We start from the raw sequence: 24,801 nt of genomic DNA, 5'->3' as shown, positions 1-24,801 counted from the left end.
TCTATCTCTAACGGTTTACAAGATGGATCCTACGGACCCAAGACCCAAAATGAGGAACATCATTTACGAACTCGATTTCACTTTTTGCGTCCTGAGTACGCTATAAAAATTCCATAATGATATTTCTTTTCGTTTTTGAACTATCAAAAACGTGTTGACAGACAGACGGACAGACAACTGGAAATGGACTAATTAGGTGATTCTATGAACACCTATACCAAATTTTTTTTCATAGCATCAATATTTTTAAGCGTTACAAACTTGGGACTAAATTTAATATACTATGTATATTATATATATACATGGTATAAAAATTAAAATATTTTATTATTTTTTGTTTGTTCACTATACGTACGAGAAAACACAGGAAAATAGGGGAAGGAAATACGGCGTATAAAAAACATAATTTAAGTAAAAATATTCTAGTGATAAGAAGCATATTATTTTCACAAACCCAAGACGTACAAATAAAAATTTTCCAAAAATGAATTTAAGGTTATTCGACAATAATATAGGTATACAAATTTTTATGAAATTTTACGAACATATCATTAAAAAATGGAGTAGAAAAGATTTTTACAAGTTTTTAAGTTGTATTTAATAGAGTGGACTTGATATTTATTTTTCATAGCGGAAATTTAGACAAAAACATTCCCATAAATAAATGCTTGCCGCTTTAAGATTGGTTTAAGATTTGTAATTTCATAAGAATTTCATTTATGCATTTCAACCTTTAATATTTAGTATAATTTTTCCACGGCTTGATTTTTAAAAACTAGAAGAATATTCCTCCTATTTTTTTACAAACGAGAGAAAAGTCCTTACTGGTCGAAAAACTTACTTAAAAAATTTAAATAGTTTGTTTATAATAATTTTTTTCCAGTTTACTAAAACTGCATAAAAAATGGAAAATCATGCATTTTTTGTACTTTAAAATATTATTGTAAACGAAGTACGAACATTTTTTGACGTGATCTTGTTAAAGATACATATTAAAAGGGCTCCACGAATCCAACGACACTAAATTCTTTCAAATTTTAAAATTAATACTTCATACTTTAAAAAAATTATTTAGTGTAAAATACTTGTTTTTGACGATATAACAAAAATTCCAAAATTACGCAAAAAGACCTATTTTCAGCTTTAAATTAAAATTATAAATAATGGAGATAAACTTTAGGGAGTGGGAGTTTTCTATAGGAAATTTCCTCTTCTATAAGAATGTTTTTTTCTGAAATATTAATATTTTATGAAATATTGTCGAAAAACGAAATACTTTTTTTTTATCATCTTTAACTGTTTATAATTTTTGCAACTTTTATGTGCTGGAAAATGCTTCTGGCACATTTTTCTAGACACTATTCCCAATCCGAGCTACGTACACACACGTAGTTTTACGACCATTATAACTATATTTCACCAATTTGAACTTGTTAATTAGACTAGTATTTTTATAAGCCTTCTTTATCTAGTGTTAGCGATCGAATAACCTTAACAAAGCAGTTAAATCTAATAAATTTGAAGACGATTTTCTTTTTCATACTCACCACTAAAATGGTTATTACTATGACCTAATACAGATGCTGATAATAACGGTGGTGAATTTGGTTTAATATCCACTTCAATACTTGTTACTTTAAATATTTTAAATAATGTTGCCTCACAACGCAAACGTATTGGTCCAAGTTGTGGATGTGTTGTTGGATCTGCTGTTGATAATTCTAAACGACTTGTTGCTATTTCTAATGAACTATTGCGTGTTTTTGTTATGGATTTAGCTGTTGACCCTGGTACCTGGAACAAGGAAATTATAAAATAAGTATATTATTCAAAATAAAATTTGATGATAATGTGTATTAAAGAAAATCCGAAAATCTCAAAATATATTTATTTAAAATATTCGACCGTGAGCCTATAATGAAACAAAAATTCTATGATTGTTTTTATTTGGTTTTCGAATAGCCAGTTTCCTGCTAAGCAGCAGGAAGTTTGAAATGTTATTTAAAGGGTCGTTAATTTTTTGTTGAGATTTTATCAAGAGTTGCAAATTGTCTAACTTTTTTTTAAGTATTTTGTAGCCAATGATTTTTTTTTAACATTTAGGGCAGATAAAAAAGTTTTCTATGTACAAAAATCGAAATAGTTAATAATAGAATAGATTTTCTTAAATTTGAAACTCAAGCCACATTTCAAATCTGGATTTTCCTCATTAAGTAAGTACTAAGCTTTCACATTATTGTTTCTTTCGGAGAAGTCTTAGAAGTTTTGCTTCATTATTTGCTGAGTTTTGAAACATGAAACAAATTTTACAAAAAATTATTTTAACGTATAAATTATCAAAATAAATTAAACTTGATTTTGGATTTAATAATGATCGTACTATTCAAAATTGGCCAGATTTGCCAGGAAAATATTTGTCACTTCTTCGACTGTTTGTCTACAGTGTGCTTTTTTAACTTGACATATAAGAGAGACTCGAAAAATAAGTTTAATTGAGGAAAATGCTTTCGACGAAACATGTTAGTTTTAAAGGCACACATCTTATTCGGGTATTGAATTCGCTCTAATTGTTCGGGCTCAATTAAAAACTCACTCTAATTCGATCACTTTACATTAGAAAGTTTTTCTTTATAAAATGCAAATATTTTTTACTTGAAACGTTTTCTTGTAAACCGAAATGTTTAGATAGAAATTGACAACAAAAATGTAGCTTTTTATGTGTTTCTTCATTCTATTTGAACAAAATTTTTTCTTGTTTTTGCCTAAACGATATGGTTTCGAAAAACTGTTTCGTACAAAAAATGTTATTTCTTTAAAGAACAACAACTTTCTAGTTTAAAGTGTTCATTTATTACCAGTTATGGAGTAGAGTCAGCTTTTTATTGAGCTTGAAAAACTAGGTCAAGTTTAATGCCTGCGTTAGATGTGCGCCTATACACTCAATATTTTTTTGTCTAAAGCTTTTTTATCGATAAAAGTTATTTTTCAAGGTCAAGCATATGTCTTAAAAAATCATTCTGTACAATTATCTAAAATACGATACTTATAATGTAAATGCAAGTTACAAAAATTGTGAAACATGTTGAAGTATTTTAGTTATCCTTAAAGTAGCAATGCTTTAGCAATGCATAAATCCAAAAACGTACATCAGCTTGAAAGGTCATGCTCTTGAAAAAATCTGTTTGGATTTCAGGTAGTCTCGCATATAGTTTGTTGATAATCATGAAATAAATTTAAATCGTGAAATAATCATGAATCATGAAATTTAAAATTTGCCTGACAACATTTAAACATTTCTAAAATAAGTTTCGACTTTTGCCCCAATAGAACTGATCTTTGAATATATATATATGCCTAAAATAGTCTTTGTTCACAAATCGCAAATTTGATTGGAGAAGACCAGAAATTATAAAACAATTCTGGCTCTGTTGTTATTAATAATGAAAACGTTAGTACATTTCTTCAGTAGATATTCTTTTTCCACCATTATTCAGCAATAATTTGGGGTGTAAGCCTCCTTTTTCCACCTTTGGAACGGTAGAGAAGGATATTTTCTTGTATTTTCTTGTGAAATCTGTTTTTTTTGCAACATTAGCGGACTTGATTTTTTAACGCAAGCTGTTTAATTTGTCTTTTAAAATAGCACCAAATTCTATGAGACCCACGAGGGAAAAACAGACAAAAAATCAACAGGATCTTAATATGATGAATTTTGAAGATATCGTGAAGGTTGATTAAACCAGTTTACTATTTGGATAATTTTAAATGTAGGCCAATAGAATTACGGATTGTACGTGTTGTTGTTGGTTACAGATTAGAATTGGTTTTAATCTATGAAGGGGGGTACTCACATTATGGACCTGTCGAGTCCGCTCGCCCGGGGACCTGGGGACTGAGTGATACAGCAAATTTTAAAACCGCATCTCGTTAAGTTGAAATTTCGTTGAGAAAATTAATTTTGCAACTAAGGAATTTTCGCCATTTTTTAAACCGCTGTAACTGTAGTTAATATTGAATATGGGTACAGGCAACAAAATTGCTAAATAAAATTGACATTTTGTTCTTTCGATTCTCGTCATTGAAATTGCGATCAGATAAAAACTCAGATCTTGCAGCGTGCTCAAAGTCAATCCCTTTTTTTCATTAGTGCAAAATGGAGTTGTGCAAAAACTATTACATCAAATGAAACGTTTCAAAGCTAATTTTGTTCTTTGAGGTATAAGCTACAAGGTGCAGGGGCAAATTTAAAACAATTATTTGCAAACAAATAAATTCATTTGCAAAATAGTGTTTTCTCGGCAAAATAGTGTTTTTTTCGCATTTTTTGCAAAAATTTGCAACTAAAAATTTGTTTTTGGTTTTTTTTTTCATTCGAAGTTCTAGAAAAACATCTAAGGAACAAAAAGTTCCACAGCACCATATCCTAAAGTGCACCATTTACGAACTACATCGCTTACAATAAAGCAAAAAAAATTTTTAAGCCGAATTTGCTGAATAACTCCAATCCCTAGGTGCCAGGCGAGCGGACTCGGCAGGTCCCCATAATGTGAGTACCCCCCTTCATAGATAAAAACCACTTCTGATCTGTAATCAACAAAAACACGTAAGCCATTTCTTTTTCCGTTATTCTATTGGCCTAATGATTTAAACTATAAATCAACATTATTTTTCTTTTGATACGTGATTTGTATAATAAAATTAAACCAAAATTTATTTATTCGATTGTAAATCTGTTCCTGTTGTACAGTAAGTAAGTATGTATACATGATATTATTACTTTTTAACACTTAATATTATATAAAAATAAATGATTTAAACTTTCGATAAAATGAGTAATGGCTATTAAATATATTTCTACTTTTTATATCTTTCTAAATCAGTGTTAAAAAGAATCACTTTACAATATACAACACTTCAAAATAAAAATAAAATCTAAAAATATAAAATATAACAAAATTCACCTGTATATTATATTAAATATATCATTTACGGATAATATATTGCTATTATTATAATATAATAATTATCTGTATATGATTTATTAAAGTTAATATTAATATTAATATATATAGATAAATATCTAGAATCATATGTGTTTGTATTCAAAGTCCGATTTTTTGCTTTATGTTCTAATAGTACAGGAGACAGCAGACAATCCTTCGTTCAAAAATATATGAATAATGATGATCCTACGGCCCAACAGATTAGTGTGTCAAATAACCTTAACGAAAATAAAACAAGTGAAAACAAACAATTGACTGAGTTAATTGTTGAAATACCATGTATAGACAGTGTTGATGCGCAATCGTTTGTTTTTTTGACGTCACGTAAATAACAAAAGATATTCACTTTTAAATAGACACACACACAACTGATATTCCTATATTAATACATACTATAAAATTTGCACCTAATTAACGCCCTCGTGGGTAAACAGTGATGTTTACAAAAAAATGTTTTAAACAAAAGTTTTTTATTTTTTTATAAGGAACATTTTTTACATTTAAATTTTTGTTCTATCTCTAACGGTTTACAAGATGGGTCCTACGGACCCAAGACCCAATTGACCTATGATGCTCATTGACGAACTCGACCTCACTTTTTACGTCCTGAGTACGCTGTAAAAATTTCAGTTCGATATCTTTTTCGTTTTTGAGTTATCGTGTCCACAGACGGACGGACGGACGGACAACCGGAAATGGATTCATTAGGTGATTCTATGAACATCTATACCAAAATTTTTTTCGTAGCATCAATATTTTTAACCGTTACAAACTTGGGACGAAACTTAATATACTATGTATATTTCATATATACATGCTATAATAAATAAATGACATTTACAACTTTATATGTGGAGCACTAAAATTGAGAGGCTTTTATCTAAAAGACACTAGTTCTCGGTATTTTATTTTGATTTTGATTTTAATTCTCGCTATTTTATTTAAATTTTTGTGATCAGTGATTTTAGCTTAGATTAAAGATTAGAGCAAAAATCGCCTTTGTCTCTTCATCCATAAGGGGTAAAATTTTTACTCAAAGGTAACTGTTCATTTGTACTTGTGCTCAAAAATCATTTGGGTCTAAGGTCTAGGTGCAATTGTATGATCCTTATACTTTATATTTCTGTATTTGTCAAAGAAAAAAAATATTTTTTGTATTGAAACAACTGAGGTTATTAACTCCGAACAAATATATAAACAATGAAAAGTATTTTAATTTGTAGGTTTTGTTTTTATTTTTCTCTATTTGGCGGTAACTTATTTTTGAGAGTCACAGACCTGCCCATGGTCAAATTATGCGATAAATCCGAGGTTTGTGGTAACTTCAATAGTTAATTGTTCTTAACTATTTAAAAAAACTTAACTTTGAAAAATTTGAATTATCTTAAATACCAAGAAGTTTTGTGACCAATGGTAGTTCGAAAATATTCTTGAAACGATCGGATTTTAGTCATATGAAAGATGAATAACTGTTAAAGCTATTATTTGCGAAATTGAAATTAAGTGTTAAGATGATATTGAACTATTGGTAATGTAAATAAACTAATGCAAAAGTTCATTTTACGATCGAAATTTGGTAGGCTTGTAGTGTCGAATAATACATCCATAAACAACATTCTTAGGATCAAATTTTATGCTTTTTTACCCAGACTATATAATGGCGAGGGTTATGTGTTTGATTGGTATGTATGTATGTTCATCTGTTCCAACCTAGCTTCTGGACTACTTATCATAATTTGACAAATTAGGTATCGTTCAAAGCGTCTTGAACGTCCGCTGGTAATTGGCTATGTAGCATCACATTAAATAGAATATGGCACCCTTCTAGGGGACACAAAGTTATGATCGAAAAGCCAATTTCGATTTAATGTTTGGTTTTAAATTAAACGGTATCATTTGCACTTCTCAAAAATATGTATATTGTTATATTTCAGCATGAAAATATAACTGCAAAATAGTTTAAAATGTAATAATTTGCGTCTGTTCCCTCCGAGCTTCTAAACTACTTATTATAATTTGACAATTGACGTATCGTTAAAAGCGTCTTGATCGGTGGTTATAGGCTATGTGACGTCACATTATATGGCGCCCTCTAGAGGATATAAAGCCACAAACTAAAGACAAATTATAATTTAACGATACCGTCTTAAGTGTTAAATGAAAGGGCGTAATTAGCACTTTTCGAATATATATTGTAATACTTTTATCACAAAACTATAACCCCAAAATAGTTTAAATAAAATAAAGTACGAAAACTAAAACCTCGACTCTAATAAAATTGTGCTTTAAAAGTATTAAAACAAGAAAATATTTTCATCTGAAACTGTTATATCATCAAAATCGTTATTACAGTCGGGGAACCGCTTTTCCGTCCTGTGGAAAAGTGTTTAATCTTAGAGGGCCCTCGACTGTTATACCGATTTTATTGATCATAACAATTTCAGATGCAAATATTTTCTTGTTTTAATACTTTTAAGATTTTGTTAGAGAGACGGGGTTTAAGTATTCAATCTTCATTTTTTTAAATCTTGATTAATAATTTTCTCAAGACAAAATTAGTGAACATGGCTTAAGTGGATTAGTGATAATGGCTTATTTCATCGAACTTTTCAATTTCAGCATTTTAATTGACAGCGCCTCATAGAGTAATCGGGATAAGAAACATTATGTTTCGGGATAAAAGATACCTTTAGCTACATTACAAAATAACATTTTAACAAAACTGATCTTATTATGAAGTATGTCTGCCTATTCTTCCGACCTACCGTATCTGCATCTGTTCGTTTGTATTTTATAATAAAATACAGTATATGTAGTTTATATACGGTCTGCACATACATAGGTTACAACAATATAACTAGTTTAGTGTGTATATGTTTCGGACATGTTTCATAAATAAATCATAAACAGAATTACCTTTTAACCATACATATACTTATACACATGCAGGTATAGGGTGTGTAAGATTTCAATACGAAAAATAAAGTAGATCTAACAAATTTAATGTAATTACAAGTGAAATTTACAAAATTTAAAAAACACCCGACAAATTTTTCCGGTACGGTATCTTTAACTCGCATTTAAAACATATCTAAGAACACTCTCCATTTCATTACGTTTTTTCTTAGAGCCTTTTCGAAACTGAACCGATTCTTAGGATCAACAACTTTTTTAGTTATTCCGGGTACGGAACACTAAACTCACACTTGAAACATACCTAAGATCACTCTCCATTAAATTACCATTCAAACTAAACAGAAACAGGACAAAAAAAATTAAAATCGGTTCATCCGTTTAGGCGTTACGATGCAACAGACAGACACACATATCGGTCAAACTTGTAATATCACTTTTTTTGGTTCGCGAGTTAAAAAATTACTTTTTGTCAGACCACGCTTTTAAAACAAACTAAAGAGAATTAGTCTAAGAGACGGGCGATCTTCGACGGTAGATAAGGTCGATTATCACTCATCCGATAACCAGATGAGACGTTTTTATGAAATTTCATTGATTTTTAAACACGCGTTTTTCTATCGAAAAGTGTGTGGGTTGATTTTTTTTGAATATTATACTGCGTGTTTATGATTTTCTTTAATTTCTATTATAATAATAAGGAAGTTAGGCTTTGCACTTGAGAAAAGCGGAGCGAGGGGAAGGATCTAATGCTAAATGTATAGAGCTTCTTTGCCACTAACATCTTTTTAATAAAAATTTAATAGATTGAAATTTTAGTAATAATTGTCACACAAGCATAAAAACTCTTTAATATTATGGAAAAAGTTAATAAATATTGCGTGATAATAATTGATTTATATTTATTTTATTATACTATGTATAGTATATTAAGTTTAGTCCCAAGTTTGTAACGCTTAAAAATAATGATGCTAGGAAAAAAGTTTTGTCATAGTTGTTCATAAAATCACCTAATTAGTCCATTTCCGGCTGTCCGTCCGTCCGTCCGTCCGTCCATCTGTGGATACGATAACTCAAAAACGAAAAAAGATATCGAGCTGAAATTTACAGCGTACTCAGGACGTAAAAAGTGAGGTCAAGTTCGTAAATGAGCATCATAGGTCAATTGGGTCTTGGGTCCGTAGGACCCATCTTGTAAACCGTTAGAGATAGAACAAAAGTTTAAATGTAAAAAATGGTTCCTTTACCCGTGAGGGCGCCAATGAAGCGGAAATTTTATAATATGTGCAATACTTGAATATCAGTTATGTATGTGTCACATGTTTGTATGTGTAATGTGATAATGAAATCAACACTGACTATGCATGGTATTTCAACAATTAACTCAGTCAATTGTTTGTTTTCACTTGTTTTATTTGATTTTCTTGTAGTACTTTATTTGATAAAATAATCTGACAGCATTGCAATGTCGAATGTAAAGATTGACACTACTGTTCAAAATATGAGACAAATAGTATAGAGCTAGTTCATTCCACGTTACATATGTATATCATTCATTCTTTTGGTAAGATCTAATACAAATTGAACCAACTCTACAGCAAATTAGTATTTGTGAAAATATTCTAACCATATTTATTTATAAGTACTTGGAGTAAATGAATCTGAATAAAGAAAAAATGTTTTGATCTAAAAAATGTGTCTGAAAAAATTGTTCATGAAAGAAAAACGTGAGACGTGATTTTAATGACGTTTGGTACAGGTCATCACTACCGTTATATCTGTATATCATTCGCTTTTTATAACTTTCTTATCGCTACGTCAATAGTTATTAACGTTTTTCTTTATAATTTTAGCTAGATATCATATAAGCCTATGTTAAAAATGCTAACTTTAGGAACTTTTTTTGCAAAAACTATAGTCGCGAATGTGAAATTTCACTTAATGCACTCGTGAAATTTCACGAGTGCATTACAAAAATGTTTATTTGTATCATATATTTTTTTTTACATTTTCTTATAGTAAGAAAAAAACGCCCTTACTCCCTTAATAACTTATTAAAAGCATTATGAGTATACCTACAAATTTGAATTGTAAAAAATTCCTTAGATTACATCTAACGCGTTATGAATGGTAGCATCATTAAATGCCATCCATCAGTTATAAATAAATAATAATTATTTATAAGTTTTATTTCATTCATCATCAAAATAATATATTAATTAAAATCACGTTGTCTTTTGTAAATTAAAAAATAAATTTAAAAAATCAAAAAACCCGACTGAGTAAAAAGTAAACCAAACTTCTTCAACCCATTCCCAGTCGGGACCCATTTAGGAGGATTTGAGCCGGTATAGACTTTAATGGGTCCCGACTGTTAAAGTCGCTATGCAAACTGTTAGACTTGTTTTTTTCTTCTCAGTTCACTTTTTAACGAAGCTTGGTTTACTTTTTACTCAGTCGGGTTTTTTGATTTTTTAAATTTATTTTTTTATTTTAGTTGATTATAAGGCGGTAAATTTCGCAATCTTGTCATTTCATTGAGGGATATCATATCATTGGGTTTATTAAGCATCTTACGGTGATCTAAACTAATGATTATTAGTCCATCTAGATATCTATCCCGGCTCAACGCTACATAGGCTTGACCATTCGCAAAAATACGTGATCTTAAATCAACTACACCTTGATCTAAGTAATTTATGTAAAGTAAAATCCAAACACAATATCAATGGTAACATTTTTCGCTCTATTTTGCGCTCGCCACGGAGTACATCAAATTCTGTCGTCGATGGTTCGATTCTACTCCAGTTACATCTCCTACTCCAGGTACGTTGTCTTTAAAAGTTTTGTCATCAAATTCTACATAAAAAGGCTAAGGCAGTTTTGGAAGTTTAATTTCTTAAAATCCTATTTATGGAATTCCATAAAGTGAAGCTCCCTACAATTAATTATATATATATATACATGTTGGCTTATAAACGCATTCCCTGTAACAAGAGTCGAGGCCCATTGTTGGGAACATTTCAGCCGGTCTAGATTTTAATCGATTTCGATTGTTAAAGTCATTATACAAACGACTAGATATTCGCTATTTATATGCACGATTGGTCTCTAGTAGACCATATAGGAACACACATTTTCACAATATGGCGTCTTGCGGTCGCTACATTGAATTTTTCTGACAACTATATCTTCGGTAACACTCACAAGGTGAAGAAAAATCGATTGACGCCTGAATCATTAAAATCGGCCTACGCGTTTGGCCTCTAGTGAGGCAGATAGAAAAACACATGTATTCTTTTTGCACAATATGGCGTCTGGTGGTCGCCATATTAAATTTTCATTGCTGTCGAATCTTCAATAGCTCTCACAAGGTTAAGAGAAATCGATTGACGTCAGAATCATCAAAATCGTACGACGCGTGTGGTCTCAATTGCGCCACACAGGAACACATATACATTCTTTTCACAATATGACGTCTGGTGGATACCATATGGAATTTTTATGACTGCCATATCTTCAGTAGCACACACAAAGTTAAAACAAATCAATTGACGTCAAAATCATGAAAATTGGACTACGCGTTTAGTCTCTAGTGGGCCACATAGGAACACACATTTTCACAATATGGCGCCTGGTAGTCGGTACATTTTCATGACTATCATATCTTCAGTAGTACTCACAAGGTGAAGACAAAACGATTGACGTCTGAATCATCATAATCAGCCTACGCGTTTGGTCTCTAGTGAGGCAGATAGGAACACACATATATAGCTGATAAACACATTACCACTCCTTTGCGTCGCTCAGTTGGGTAAAAAAAGGAAAAACTTTATATAAAAGGGTTATATTTATGAATCTAAGCAAAAACTCATCATTGAGTTTGACAGTTAAATTTTTGACCTCCAATTTTAAAAACTGTTTCTTTTTTTTTTTTTTTTTTTTAAATTTTAATTATTGTAAAATAAAAACCTAATATTCAATTTGATCAATAAATTATTATTAAGTGCTATTTGTTTGGAAGATCTATCTCCTATTCAATTTTCCGTATAATACTCTGCCACACACGGTATATATTAGCTTAAACCCTATTTATAATAAATTAATAATAACTAATTTTTTTTATTGTAATACTTCATCGTATATTTTCGTTTTTGTCATTGCATTTATATCTACCAAACATTTATTATAAGATGTTAAAACGATAAAATATATAGATATTATTAATATCATATCCATTTATTTAAGCCATCTCTTTTTATGAAAAATTTTACTATTTTAGATAAAAGATTAGTTAGATTTACTATTTTAGGAAAAAGATTAGTAATATGAAGACGGTATTTAAATAAATAATACGTAATATTGACAAAATGATACATAAATTAATAAATAATATACATTTAGACTAATTTGTACAAATTAATATAAGGAAATGTAGGGTGGACCATTTTAATATACAATGGCTTATAGCTCGTTTGGTAGTTACCCATAAAAAAACAACTGAAACAAAAGAGTTTGAAAGGGGTCAGCATGTTCTGACATCAGATTGGACCTAGTTCTTCGCATTTAATCGAATTATTGCATTTAATCGAAAAAAAAAACTTACTTTAGAAAAGTTTCTTAGAAAAAAGTTATCAAGGACAATAAAGGCAATTCTTTAAAGTCCCGGTAAATTTTCAAGGTCATAAAACTGCTCTTGACACTTTTGGCTAAATAATTTTCGATAGCTAACGTGTTTTCTTTCGCATATTTTCGCATTTTCTTCGAAAGCTAACTATTTTCAAACAAATGTTTTAGTTAAACAAGTGAAAACAAACAGTTGACTGAGTTAATTGTTAAAATACCATGCATAGACAGTGTTGATTACTCTATCACATTATACATACATATATGTCACACATACATAACTGAAATTCCCATATAATACATACTACACAATTTACGCCTAATTTGTGCCCTCACGGGTAAACAGTGATGTTTACGAAAAAATGTTTCAAACAAAAGTTGGTTATTTTTTTACTAGGAATTTTTTTTATATTTAAATTTTTGTTCTATCTCTAACGGTTTACAAGATGGGTCCTACGGACCCAAGGCCCAATTGACCTATGTTGCTCATTTACGAACTCGACCATACGTTCTGGAACTCTGTAAAAATTTCGAGCTTGATATCTTTATCTTTTTTGAGTTATCGAGTTGACAGACAGTGGACAGTTGTCCGGACGGACAACCGTAAAGGGACTAAAAGTGATTATGAACACTTATACCAAAATTTTGTGCGTAGCATCAATATTTTTAAGCGTTACAAACTTAGTAGATATATATAGGGACTAAACCTAGTATACTTTGCATATTACATATATGCATGGTATAAAAATGTTATTTTTTTATGAGGATCAACTTTCTAATTTAAAGTGTTATTCTATCTCTTACCTTTTAGGATCTATATTGGTTATTCAAACAACTCGAAGAACTGGGTCCAATATACTGTCAGAACAATTTTTGTTCAAATTATTTTTTATTAGTTTACTACAAAACGAGCTACTAGCCATAATGGATTAAAATGGCCCACTCTGTATACGCAGTATATACTTACGTAAAAAATTTACTTGTTTCCGTATTGCTTTCCAAGTGGTAAATTTTTTTCTTTTATTACGTCATTGAGAATGAGCACTTCATTACAACTTGGTTTTAATGGTTGTATTATTCGCACTGAATACGTAACTTAGTAACGATAAATCCGTTTGACGTTCTACAATGTAGAAATTTTTTACATCAAAAGTATTATCAAAGATAAATGAGAAATTCAAAATAATTTTGCAAAAACCAAATAAGAATACCGTGGGTAGTGTCTGGTGTGACCCTTGAGGTCCCCACGAATAACTTCCCTGCATAATAAATAATTATAAATAATTTAAAAAATAAGAACTCGAACGACACGACCGAATGTTATGAATTCGACCGAATCGAAACGACTCGGCGAAATATTATGAATTTCTTTGCGTATTATATTGTCGTTAATACGCTTCGATCGTCACTTCATCGAAGTCGATACCATTTTGTTCGCGCAAAATCGACGACTAAAAAATAACTACGGACGTACGTATGTAAATACGTACACACACACACACACACACACACACACACACACACACACACACACACATACTTCTTCTTCAAATTGGGGTTAATGCCTTGTCCTAACCATGAAACGTTAAGATATGTTGAAAATTTCGATTTCAAAATTCGGACCCATTTTACAATAACTTCCTTTACTGGGAAGTTAAAAAAGTGACCAAAAATTAAATAAGAAAAAAAATTGACAAAAGTAATTCAAATTACTAAACAAATCAATCAGTTATCAAGATACCAATCTTCAGAATGGGCAAAAAGCATTACCTACTCAGAAAAAGTGTGTATGCTCAAAGATGATCCACATAGATTTCAAAGATCGGGTCCATTATCCACATTTATAAACGATGTCAAAGACATTCTAAAGTCTTGTCCAAAGTTAATCAGTGACTGATTAAAATTTTAGTTGCAGTAATCGAATCCTGTAACACCTCGATTATATTGTCTACAAAAAATCCACAAAAAAGATGAAGCTACGCAATCCGTACTCTCAGGTTTAAACTCGCCAACATACAAATAGCGAAATGATCAGTAAATAAATTTTAATGATGAACAAATCAGCCTTTGCGTAGTGAGAATTTCGCTCACGCTCGATTGAAAACATAAATAATTTTATTTTTCAAATGGTATATGTGGTTGAAACTTTTTCTACCTTCATATTATTTTATCTATTTTTAAATTATAAATTTTTCAGATTTTTTTAACACATCAACAATTAAAAAAAAAATTTTTTTAAGACCTTCAGAATTTCTCTCACCACGAGATAAAAGGTTTCGCGCCTGTTCGTGTCTCTCGTTAGGTTAATATAAATCGTACTCAGTCAATTAAAAAAACTTTTGATAAAAATATGATGAAATTGATTAAAATGAATTTAATTATTTATATTTTTTCTCTGCTCTAATGTTTTCACGCTCACACATCATTCAATAATCACGTAATCGAATTATTTTTAATTAGCTAGTGCATTAAAAAATAAATTTATATAAAAATATATAGAGGTTATGATTTATAAAAGTTAAGAATATTTAACGTGCGAAATATTTGACGCATGTGCAGAAGTATTATCAACGAGACTCAAGATTACCGAATGGTTGACACGAGGGATGACGGGTTAAAGAAAGAGTGAGACTTGTTTCAGTCAAAAATAGTATTGATTTAATCAACAAAAAAATATATACTTGGCAATAAATTCAGTTTTGATGTCAAAGCTTTATATTTTAGTATTCCAATATCAGAAGAAATAATGGTTCTAGAAAAATAGCTTAAAAATAAAGAATTACACACACACACACTTTGATAAAATAACGGAATTGTAAGAATTATAAAATGAAACAAAATGTGTTTGCCTTCGAAGGTAAATTCTACAAAGAAACATTTGATACCCATATGGGAAATCTATTATCTTCATTCTTGAGTATCATATCTTCATGACAGATCTAGAGTAACAAGCCAAACAAACATTTAGCTACTTTTCAGCTGTCTGGTATAAAGTCGATGATATCTTTACGCTTTTTGATACATATAAAGAAAACCAACAGGTTTTCTTGATTAAAAAACTAAACATGTAATCGAAAAAGACGACGTATTCAATTTTAGAAATTGTACCAACATATACGGCAATAATGACCATTACAGAACGTTTTTATTATTCTTATTTTAGGCAGATTAATTTTAAAATTTTGCTCTCCTGCCACATTAGATCGGGGAAAAGGAGTCATTCCAATCAACCGACCATGCAGAAACATAAGAATACATTTTAGGCTTGCAGGAAAAAAAATATTTGAAATGGAGTGATACGTATTCGTTTAGGATATGCCGCGTCAACAAATCCATTTATATGAGAGCCTATGAGATTAAATATCCTAGAATAAATTATTTAACAAACCAAAAACACTCTTCCCTTTTATTCGTCAGGATGTGTAAGTCTAATTGTTTAATTTAGACGTGTAAGTCCCAAAAATATACACTAAATTTTTGTAATTGTCCTGAACGGGATAGATTCGGAGTTAACGATTCTATTTTTTTCATTATTAAGGTAATCGTATCTGGGCTTTCAAAATGTTTATAAAAATTTTATTTGACAACTACCCCGATTTCGCCCTTTAAAAAATTACGATTAATTTAAAATTTTATTATACAAAATGATGAGTCACATTTGTTAAGATACTTAGAAAAAATTAGATCCAGCCTACTATAAATTGACAAATAGGGCCGATTTTTAATATTTTGTCTATCGTCAGAGATGGTTAGAGATATCGAAAAAAGCTTTTTAAAAAAATTTGCTAAAATTATTTTTTTATACTCATATTCGATTTTTATGGCAAAATTTGCATTTTAAATTTTTTTATTATTTTGGTGTTCACTCAAAATTATCACAAGTTTATTGAAATATTTGAATACAAAACACTATTAATTTATCAGTTTGTCCAGTTTTTACATTCCATAACACACTAGTTATAAAATTTTATTTTTTTAATTTTATAGCTAATGTGCTATGGAACGGTAAAACTGGACAAATTGATAGTTTAATAATCCTATGTGTTCAACTATTTCAATAAACTTGTAATAATTACGAGTGTGGACCAAAATAAGTCATGAAAACCGGTATATGGGTAAAAAATGTTTTAAACAACCTTTGCTATACCTGCGCTATACAAAATATTAAGAATCCGCCTTATTTGTCAATTTTTAGTTGGCTAAGTTTAAAGTTCAGATTTCGGTTAAGTATCTTAAAAATGTAACATATCTTCCTCCATGACTGTACAAAATTTCAAAACGATATTTCTATAAAGAACGAAAATAGAAGGGTGTCTTCATCTTAAATGCTACACAATGTATACAATATACTTTTATTACACGAGTTTCATTCAATATATTACATGCGTAGAGAAAAATAAGTTATTTGCATACTTCTATGGAACTATTGATTTTATAAAAAATATTTTAAACAAAAGTTGTTTGTCTTTATAAAATTATTGTTTTTCGCGTTTTAAGATTATCTGTATCTCTCTGCGTTTAAAAGTTTTCAATTTTGTAGTTGTCAAAAAATCTAAAATTAAAAACTTTTAATTGGAGAGAAATACAAAAAATTTTTGTTCGAAATTTTTTTTTTTTTTTTGTATGAAAAGTAAGACGAAGAGAATTTGTATTATCGAATTCCTAAGAATCACCATCACAAACACTAAATTGCTCTTGATAGTGATTAAATTAAATACTGGATGATTCATAATATGAGTAATCTTGTAAAAATTAATGTAAAACACGTGGTATATTGTATTACACGAGGACAAAAAGCTATTTAGTTCGTGGTGTAAACCATATATATTTTGTAAATTAATCATGATTTTCGCATATTTTTTTTTTAAATACAAACATCAAGTTTTTTAAAAGTAAATATAAATATTAATTTTTCTAAGAAATTGTTTTTTCTTGTTGAATGTAGAAAGCTTGTTATGTAAGCATTTCATAATAATTCATCATACATTGTTAATTCATCATAAATTGTTTTGTATTTATTTTATACAATGTTACCTGTATTTTCAATTTTGTATATATAAAGAAGAACATTATACTAACATCCATCGATAATCACCAAAATCGTGTTGGTATATTCTGTGAATTGAGCTTTTGACTGTGTTAACCACGATGCTTTGCTAAATAAACTCGAAGTTATGGGTATAGAGGGCGTTGAGTTTACCTCGTTTCGCTCCTATTGAAGTGATAGAATGAACTGTGTAGTCTTAGGTGAAAATAACACCACTCATATATCAGAAAAGGTACTTAACTCCATCGGTGTTCGCCAGGGTAGTATATTAGGATCAATATCGTTTCGCCCGTACATGAATGACTAAATTGATTGTATAAGGATCTTCGAGTTAATATCATTATATACGCGGATGATATTTTAGTGATTATTCAAGCTGAGAATCTCGCTACCATTGAAACTAGATCTGTTTGACAGTAGAAAAAAATGACTCACTGGTTCAATGCTAATTATTTTTTCTTAAATGATAAGGAAACGAAATATATTCATTTCAGCACCCCACAGTGTAGGAGCGAAATAAGCTTAAACTTAAATGTCAAAGGTAATTTTATACAAAAAGGCTCTATAAATAAAAATTTCTTGCCATACTTTTAGAAGCCAATTTGACATGATAGAAGAACTAGGCAATAAGTTAGAAGCGTCGTGCTATGCAATAAGAAATTGGAAATCCTACGACATGAGATGTTGATGATGAATATTATGCTTTTGTTTACTCAAGAATTAAATACGAAATCATATTTTGGGGTAGCTCACAATACGCCCAGGACGTATTTAAAATAGAAAAAAGGATTGTAAGACTAACAACCAACGTTAAACAGGACAAATCCTGTAAAGCCTTTTGCAAGAAATTTGGTATTCTGATTTTACCATGTGTGTATATCTTAAAATGTCTACTGGTAACAAAAAAAAATCTTACTTCACTCTATCAAAATAGTGTATATCACAATTATAATACACGCCGAACAAAAACTACACAAAAAGATCCTCGAACTCCAGCACACAATCTAAAATTGTACAAACAAATCCTCTTTACAGGGGACATAAATTTTATAATAGATTACCTGACAGAATTAAGGATATTAAGGATTTGAAAAAGTTTAAATCAGCTTGTAAGTTATTGTTGCTCAAGGGTTATTACAATTTCAAAGACTTTTTATTATAACTCCAAGAATATTTTTTTTTTGTTGATGATTACTTGTATATATTTTGTAACGTCTTGTTAAAAGTCAAATAAAATATTATTATTATTTTTATTGGTTTATGGCCCAGGAAAACAAAGGTTTTTCTACATTGCAAAAATTATGATGCAAACACAAAATTCAAGATCAAAGGTCGCGACAATAGGCTTTTTTCAGATATCTCGTAAAGGACTAAGTTTACTGCAGTTTTTGCCATACAATTTGTTTGCGACTTAATTTTACAGACAAAAATTTCGTACAAAATTTCCGTAGAAGCAATAGTTTTTGAAATATTTAACTGAGAAGAGTTTGATTAAGTTGCATACTTTACTACACATAAAATATAAAAATTAAAATATATGTAATTATAAATTAAAATATTAAAAAAAAAAAGAAAAATAATTTTTTTTAATTCTTTGAAATATTATAAATATTTAAAAAAAAATATTTTATTTTATTTCAGACAAATATCTTGAGAACTATTGCGTCTACAGATATTTTGTACAGGAACTTTTTTATGTAAAATTAATTGACGAACAAATTACTAAAATAGCAATAAACTTAATAGTTTACGAGATATTTGAAAAAATCTATTTTCGCGACCTTTGACCTCGAACATTTTTTTTGTGCACATGATTTTGCAATGGACGGGTCATTTCTTGCATCCATTATAAATATATACCGGGATTATAAATAAATATAATCCCGGTGAAAAAGATTCACTTTAATTTTTTAAGCAGATCGACTTTTTTCTTTTTTATAAACATTTCGAAAGCGCGTTATTTAGAGTTCTATCAAACCAAAGTGACACTGAGCAAGATATATATATTTATGTGCGCTCATATCTATACACTCTCTCTCTTGCTGAGTATTCTAATAAAATTAAGTAGAATATCATGGTAATTGTAAAAAAAAGTCGACCTCTCAGGGGGTTTTTTACAAAAAAAAACTGTGCATCAAATAAAAAAAAATCAATTAAAAGTTTTAGCTGAAGTATAAATGAAAAAATATCCATCTTATAAACCGTTAGACATAGAACAAGAGTTTAAATGTAAAAGTTATTCCTTATAAAAAATAAATAACTTTTATTTGAATCATTCTTTCGTTAAGATCATCCACTTTACCACTGTTTACCCACTTTTTTTTTTTAGAATGTTTCACAAAGCCACTAGTTGAAGTTAGCCTGAAAAAAATCAACACAATTTTTTTATAGTTTTGGATTTAAACTTTTGTTCTATCTCTACTTGAATGAGCAAAAAAGTTCCATTTTAAAATTGGCATATCTCGGTCAACTTTGAAGCTAGAAAGTTGGAAAAGAAACGTCAATGTACAAAAATACTTCAGCTAGAACTTTTTATATATTTTTTTATTTGATGCTCAGATTTTTTTTAATAAGTAAAAACTGATTTAAACCTTCAACTACCCCCCAAAAAAGGGAGCTAGATACACCCCTGAGAGGTCGACCTTTTTTATATTATATAAGTGCTTACACCCTAATAAACAACTGTGAAAATTTCAAAGATGCATTAATTTTTCCTTTTAGATATTTAGTTTAGTTGTACTAGAGTGCCATTTTGGTTTGATAGAACTATACTGACTTTTGCTTAGGTCTTTTGGGCATGTGGTAATGTGAAGTTTAGCCTCATTCCTGATTTTTAATAAGAATTATTTTTACATATTACTGTTCGAGCATTGTGTACGGGAATGCATACACGTTTCTTTCTTTGCCTTTATAATGTTTAAATTTACAAAATAGGTATCAAGAGGATAATCGTAATAAAAACATCAACGACAAATTCAAAGTAATAAATGTTTTTGTCTGATTATGCAGGGTTGTTGTTGAATAAGACATTACCACTTGTAGGTACGATAGTATCTACATAATTTTTAATTTTCTATTGTTGCACACTAGATGACCACCCAAGACTTAAGAAGCGAGAGGGAAGGTGGCAGCTTGAAATGCCAAACCTAATTTTTTAATTCTATTTTTCAAGTTCGGGCGATGATTACAAGCAGAAAAGATTGAAAATTAAAAATATGTGCTACCAAATAAGTGGCAAAAACATATTGAACAACGCTGTATGTATCGACTGTCTTCCTTTTATTATTACGAAAACAATACCCGTTTAAAAATCAAAGAACAACTAAATAAAATATGTTAATGCGATAAAACAAAAGCTTTATATTTTTGATTTGAAATGTAAAGAAAATGTTACAGGATATTATTATAATTTTCTTCAAATTTCAAACTTTGATTTATAGCATTTTTATTTAACAACAAGTGAAGACGAATAATTGAGTTAATTGTTGAAATACCCTCTATAGACAGTGTTGAAGGTCAGTGTTTGCATTAATTTTAATAAAATGGAAAATTTTAAAAAGTCAACACAATTACGGCGGTCTTTTGCTCGCTATTGGTTTTCGAAAATATTTTCTACAATTTCTTTTTCTTATTTGAAAATCTTTCACAAGACCATTACTTGAAGCAAACTATAAATTTTCAGCTCCGTATATTTTATGGTTTTGTAGAAAATGGACACCAAATTTTGCCCTAATATGCGCCCTCACGGGTAAACAGGGATGTTTATAAAAAAATTTTTCAAACAAAAGTATTTTTTTTAAACTTTATTTCCATTTTAAGTTTTGTCTTTATCTTACGGTTTACAACATGATGGCTCCTGGGAAATACCCAATTGACCTATGTTGCTTATTTACGAACTCGCAATCACTTTTTCCCTGAGGACTGACGGACACACAGGCAACTAAAAACGGGCTAACTAGGTGATTTTATGAACATTTATACTAAAAGTCTTCTCGTATGATCAAAATTTCTAAGGGATTACAAACTTGGGACTAAACAGATATAATCATAGCATATAAATTAGTGCGTCTGTACGGTCTTCAAATTAACGACTCTGTTCCGTAAAATATCCGGTTCAATTCGATACCATAAATAACATCAAACAGTTAGTTTTTTGTGGAAGTAAACGTAATTCATTCGTATCATGCTGACTTCTTTGCTCCACAAATAGTAATCTATCAAAATCGTTTTTACCGGTATTTCAAATGATTGAGCTGCAAAGAACATTTATAATTTTTTGTTTAGTATAATTGCACTAGTACAAAATATTAACGATTTTAGATTTAACCTTCCGTTAATTATCTCTTTTTTAAAATTTGATGCCCCAAATTTTTGGTAAATATTTAAATAAATATTCAATAAATATATTTATAATTTTTTAAATAAATTTAAGTAAATAACTCATATAGTGTAGTTTCTATATCTATATGTATAAAATTCTTTGCCCTGAATGACTGACGGATCATTGTACAGCCTAAACCGCATATCGTAGAGACCTGGAACTTTGAGAGTATGTTCTTTGTATGACGTAGGCATGCGATAAGAAGGGATTTTCCAAAATTCACCCCCAAAGGGGGTAAAAAGGTGATGCGAATTTTGTATATGGAAAACCCATGTTAATAATTTTATAGACAAATATAGATCAACGTATGCATGTTTGTCATGTTACTATAGATTTTTTTTTTTAATTCATATGGCTTTTATATATTTATAGATAATTTTAATTTTTCTTCTCACAAGCGGTATGTTTGGAATCATGATTTATATACTCGAAGTCTCTCGTTGTACGAAATATTTGAAACGATCATTATACTTCGGTATATTGAAGGTTTTAACCAGCAGAAAAAGTCGAAGGCAAAACCATTGAACATAGAAATTTGAATTATTTTTAAAGGAAAAATAGTATAATAGATTTGTTTTGTAACAAATTCAAATATTATACTAACGTTTCTATAATATATCTACTAAATATTTTCTCTCCTCTCATGAACACTATGTTCCTGTTCATATTTTAAGTGTTGAAATTTGTATCCAATTTCTATTCATAAAAATAAATACATACTAACCAAGAAAAGAAAAACAATCACTCCAGTTTTTAAGCCAGAGAAGGAGACTGTATAAGGTCGATCTTCACCCATCTGATAACCCGATGAGACATATTTTTTACGAAATTTTATTGATTTTTGAACACTCCTGTTATATTTTTTTATAACGAAAAGTGTTCATGGCTATTTTTAATGAAATTAATTATTTAACCAATTTTTTCCATGAGGGGTTTTAAGCCTATACCATTATTTTCATGATTAAATTATCGTTTTTCTGATATCAATTTGGATTGGATGTAGTTGTCTATATTGGCTTACACCTGTTCATTTGATGTCAACAGATGTACAACGATCTGTTCACCATTCAAATTTGGTATCAGGGGAAAGATAATTTATTTAAGAAAATGATGGTTTTGGCTAGCTTTTATGGAAAAAATTGATTAAAATTAGCCAAAAAAAAAAAATTGTCAAAAGTTAATTAAAAATTCGATTGTCTCATCTGATTATCAGATGGGTGAAGATCATCCATACACCGTTTCTTGTATTAAAGGTATTTTTTAAAATTCATTCCGTAAGGGGTTCAAAATAGGGTTGAAAGTTTGGATGAAACTTTATAAGTTAGAATTGCAAAGAATGATACATGAGCTCATTGTTCAAAAGAAAAGTTTACTGTATTACTTATTTTCGAAAAATTCATTGTTCAAGAGGCTAAAATACGAGGTGAAAGTTGAAATGAAACTTTTTCTTTTTTTAAGGTATGATTGTACAAATTGATATATGTACTCATGGTTTGAGAAAAAAGTATACTGTATCACACATTTATTTCATTCGTTAAAGGAGCATAGCGAAATACATCATCGAATGCCGCCTTAGTTTCCGACGGGATATAAATAAGGCTGACCTTTAGGGAGCGGACTAAGCGAAGACAAGCGGGTTGAGAGGTAGCATTTGGTTCTTCAAAGTTGACATTGTGTATATTGCAGTATATAAAGGGGATAAGTATGGTAAAGGTTGGATCTCTAAATGAGAAAAGTATACTGTATCACTTTTTTATTTCATTCTTTACAGGAGCACAGCGAACTTCATGGAAGAAATGAGTCAATATCACGAGCGAAGCTGTGGGCAAAAGCTATTCCTTAATAAAATTGGATTGAGAGCAGAGGACAAAGGATTTTCAAGACTTGTTTACATTAAATTCCCTTTGCAAATAAAATAATAATGATATAAAATAAAATAACATCCTTAAAAACATAAAAAATTATATACACAAAAACAACACAATTTACAATTAGGCCATTTAAATTTTATGACAGTCATTAGTTTGTGATCAGTTAATACGCAACAAAAGTATTTACTAAATAAATGTCCTTTATTTTCTGTTTATATGCAAATTAGCAATCCCAAATAAATAAATATAAAATAAAATTGTAAAAGTTTACGCACGCGTTTATTACTATATTGATGCTATACAAGTGAAATTTAAAAAATTTAAAAAACCCATCACAGTTTTTAGTTTTCGGGTGCGGAACCCTAAATTTGCACTTGATACTTAGCTAAGAACACTCTCCATTAAGTTACTATCAAACAAAATCAAAGAAATCAACATCGGTTAATCCCTTTACACGCTACGATGTTAAAGACACACAAATATCATTGCATTAGATGTAGAGTTAAACTGACTTTAAACGAGCATGAATGCTTGACATTAACTTAGAAAAGGCAAAAAAAAGAGGGATGCACTTGTCAATTGTAAAAAAAAAGATTAAAAACAGAAGAAAGATTAGTAAACTATCGATTAATGAGCGGTTAAAATACGGAAATCAAATAGTGCGGTCATAAGACCCCCGAGACGAACGAGGTTTCTTACGAAGCCTGTACAAAAACAAAAGTAAGCGTTAAATAAATACTTACTATTCTAAATCTGTAATAAACATATAACCTCTTTTTGATTGTTTAGCTAAATAAATACATAAACTAATTAATTATAATAATTTATTAAATAGTTACGTTTATAAATTGTTGTTCGTTTGACAGCTAATAATGGGAGAGTAGGGCCAAAAAAATTCTTTGAATTTACTAAAGCTGATAATTGACGATTGGTTGTAGTAGTTGTGTACACACACATACT

The 24,801-nt window shown here is 29.6% G+C and overlaps 1 protein-coding gene across 1 annotated transcript in view; it reads right to left on the bottom strand.

The window, feature by feature from the left end:
• Positions 1 to 1,509: 1,509 nt before the first annotated feature.
• The window catches only part of LOC123301359, an 80,910-nt gene continuing 57,618 nt past the window's right edge, over positions 1,510 to 24,801 (bottom strand). The window contains exon 4 of the mRNA XM_044884095.1: positions 1,510 to 1,794. Coding sequence (XP_044740030.1) covers positions 1,510 to 1,794 — 285 coding nt within the window. The remainder of the gene's footprint in view (positions 1,795 to 24,801) is intronic.

The sequence above is a fragment of the Chrysoperla carnea genome, chromosome 5 (assembly GCF_905475395.1).
Source record: "Chrysoperla carnea chromosome 5, inChrCarn1.1, whole genome shotgun sequence".
Taxonomy (NCBI): Eukaryota; Metazoa; Arthropoda; class Insecta; order Neuroptera; family Chrysopidae; genus Chrysoperla; species Chrysoperla carnea.
This window is presented reverse-complemented; position numbering and strand designations above follow the sequence as displayed.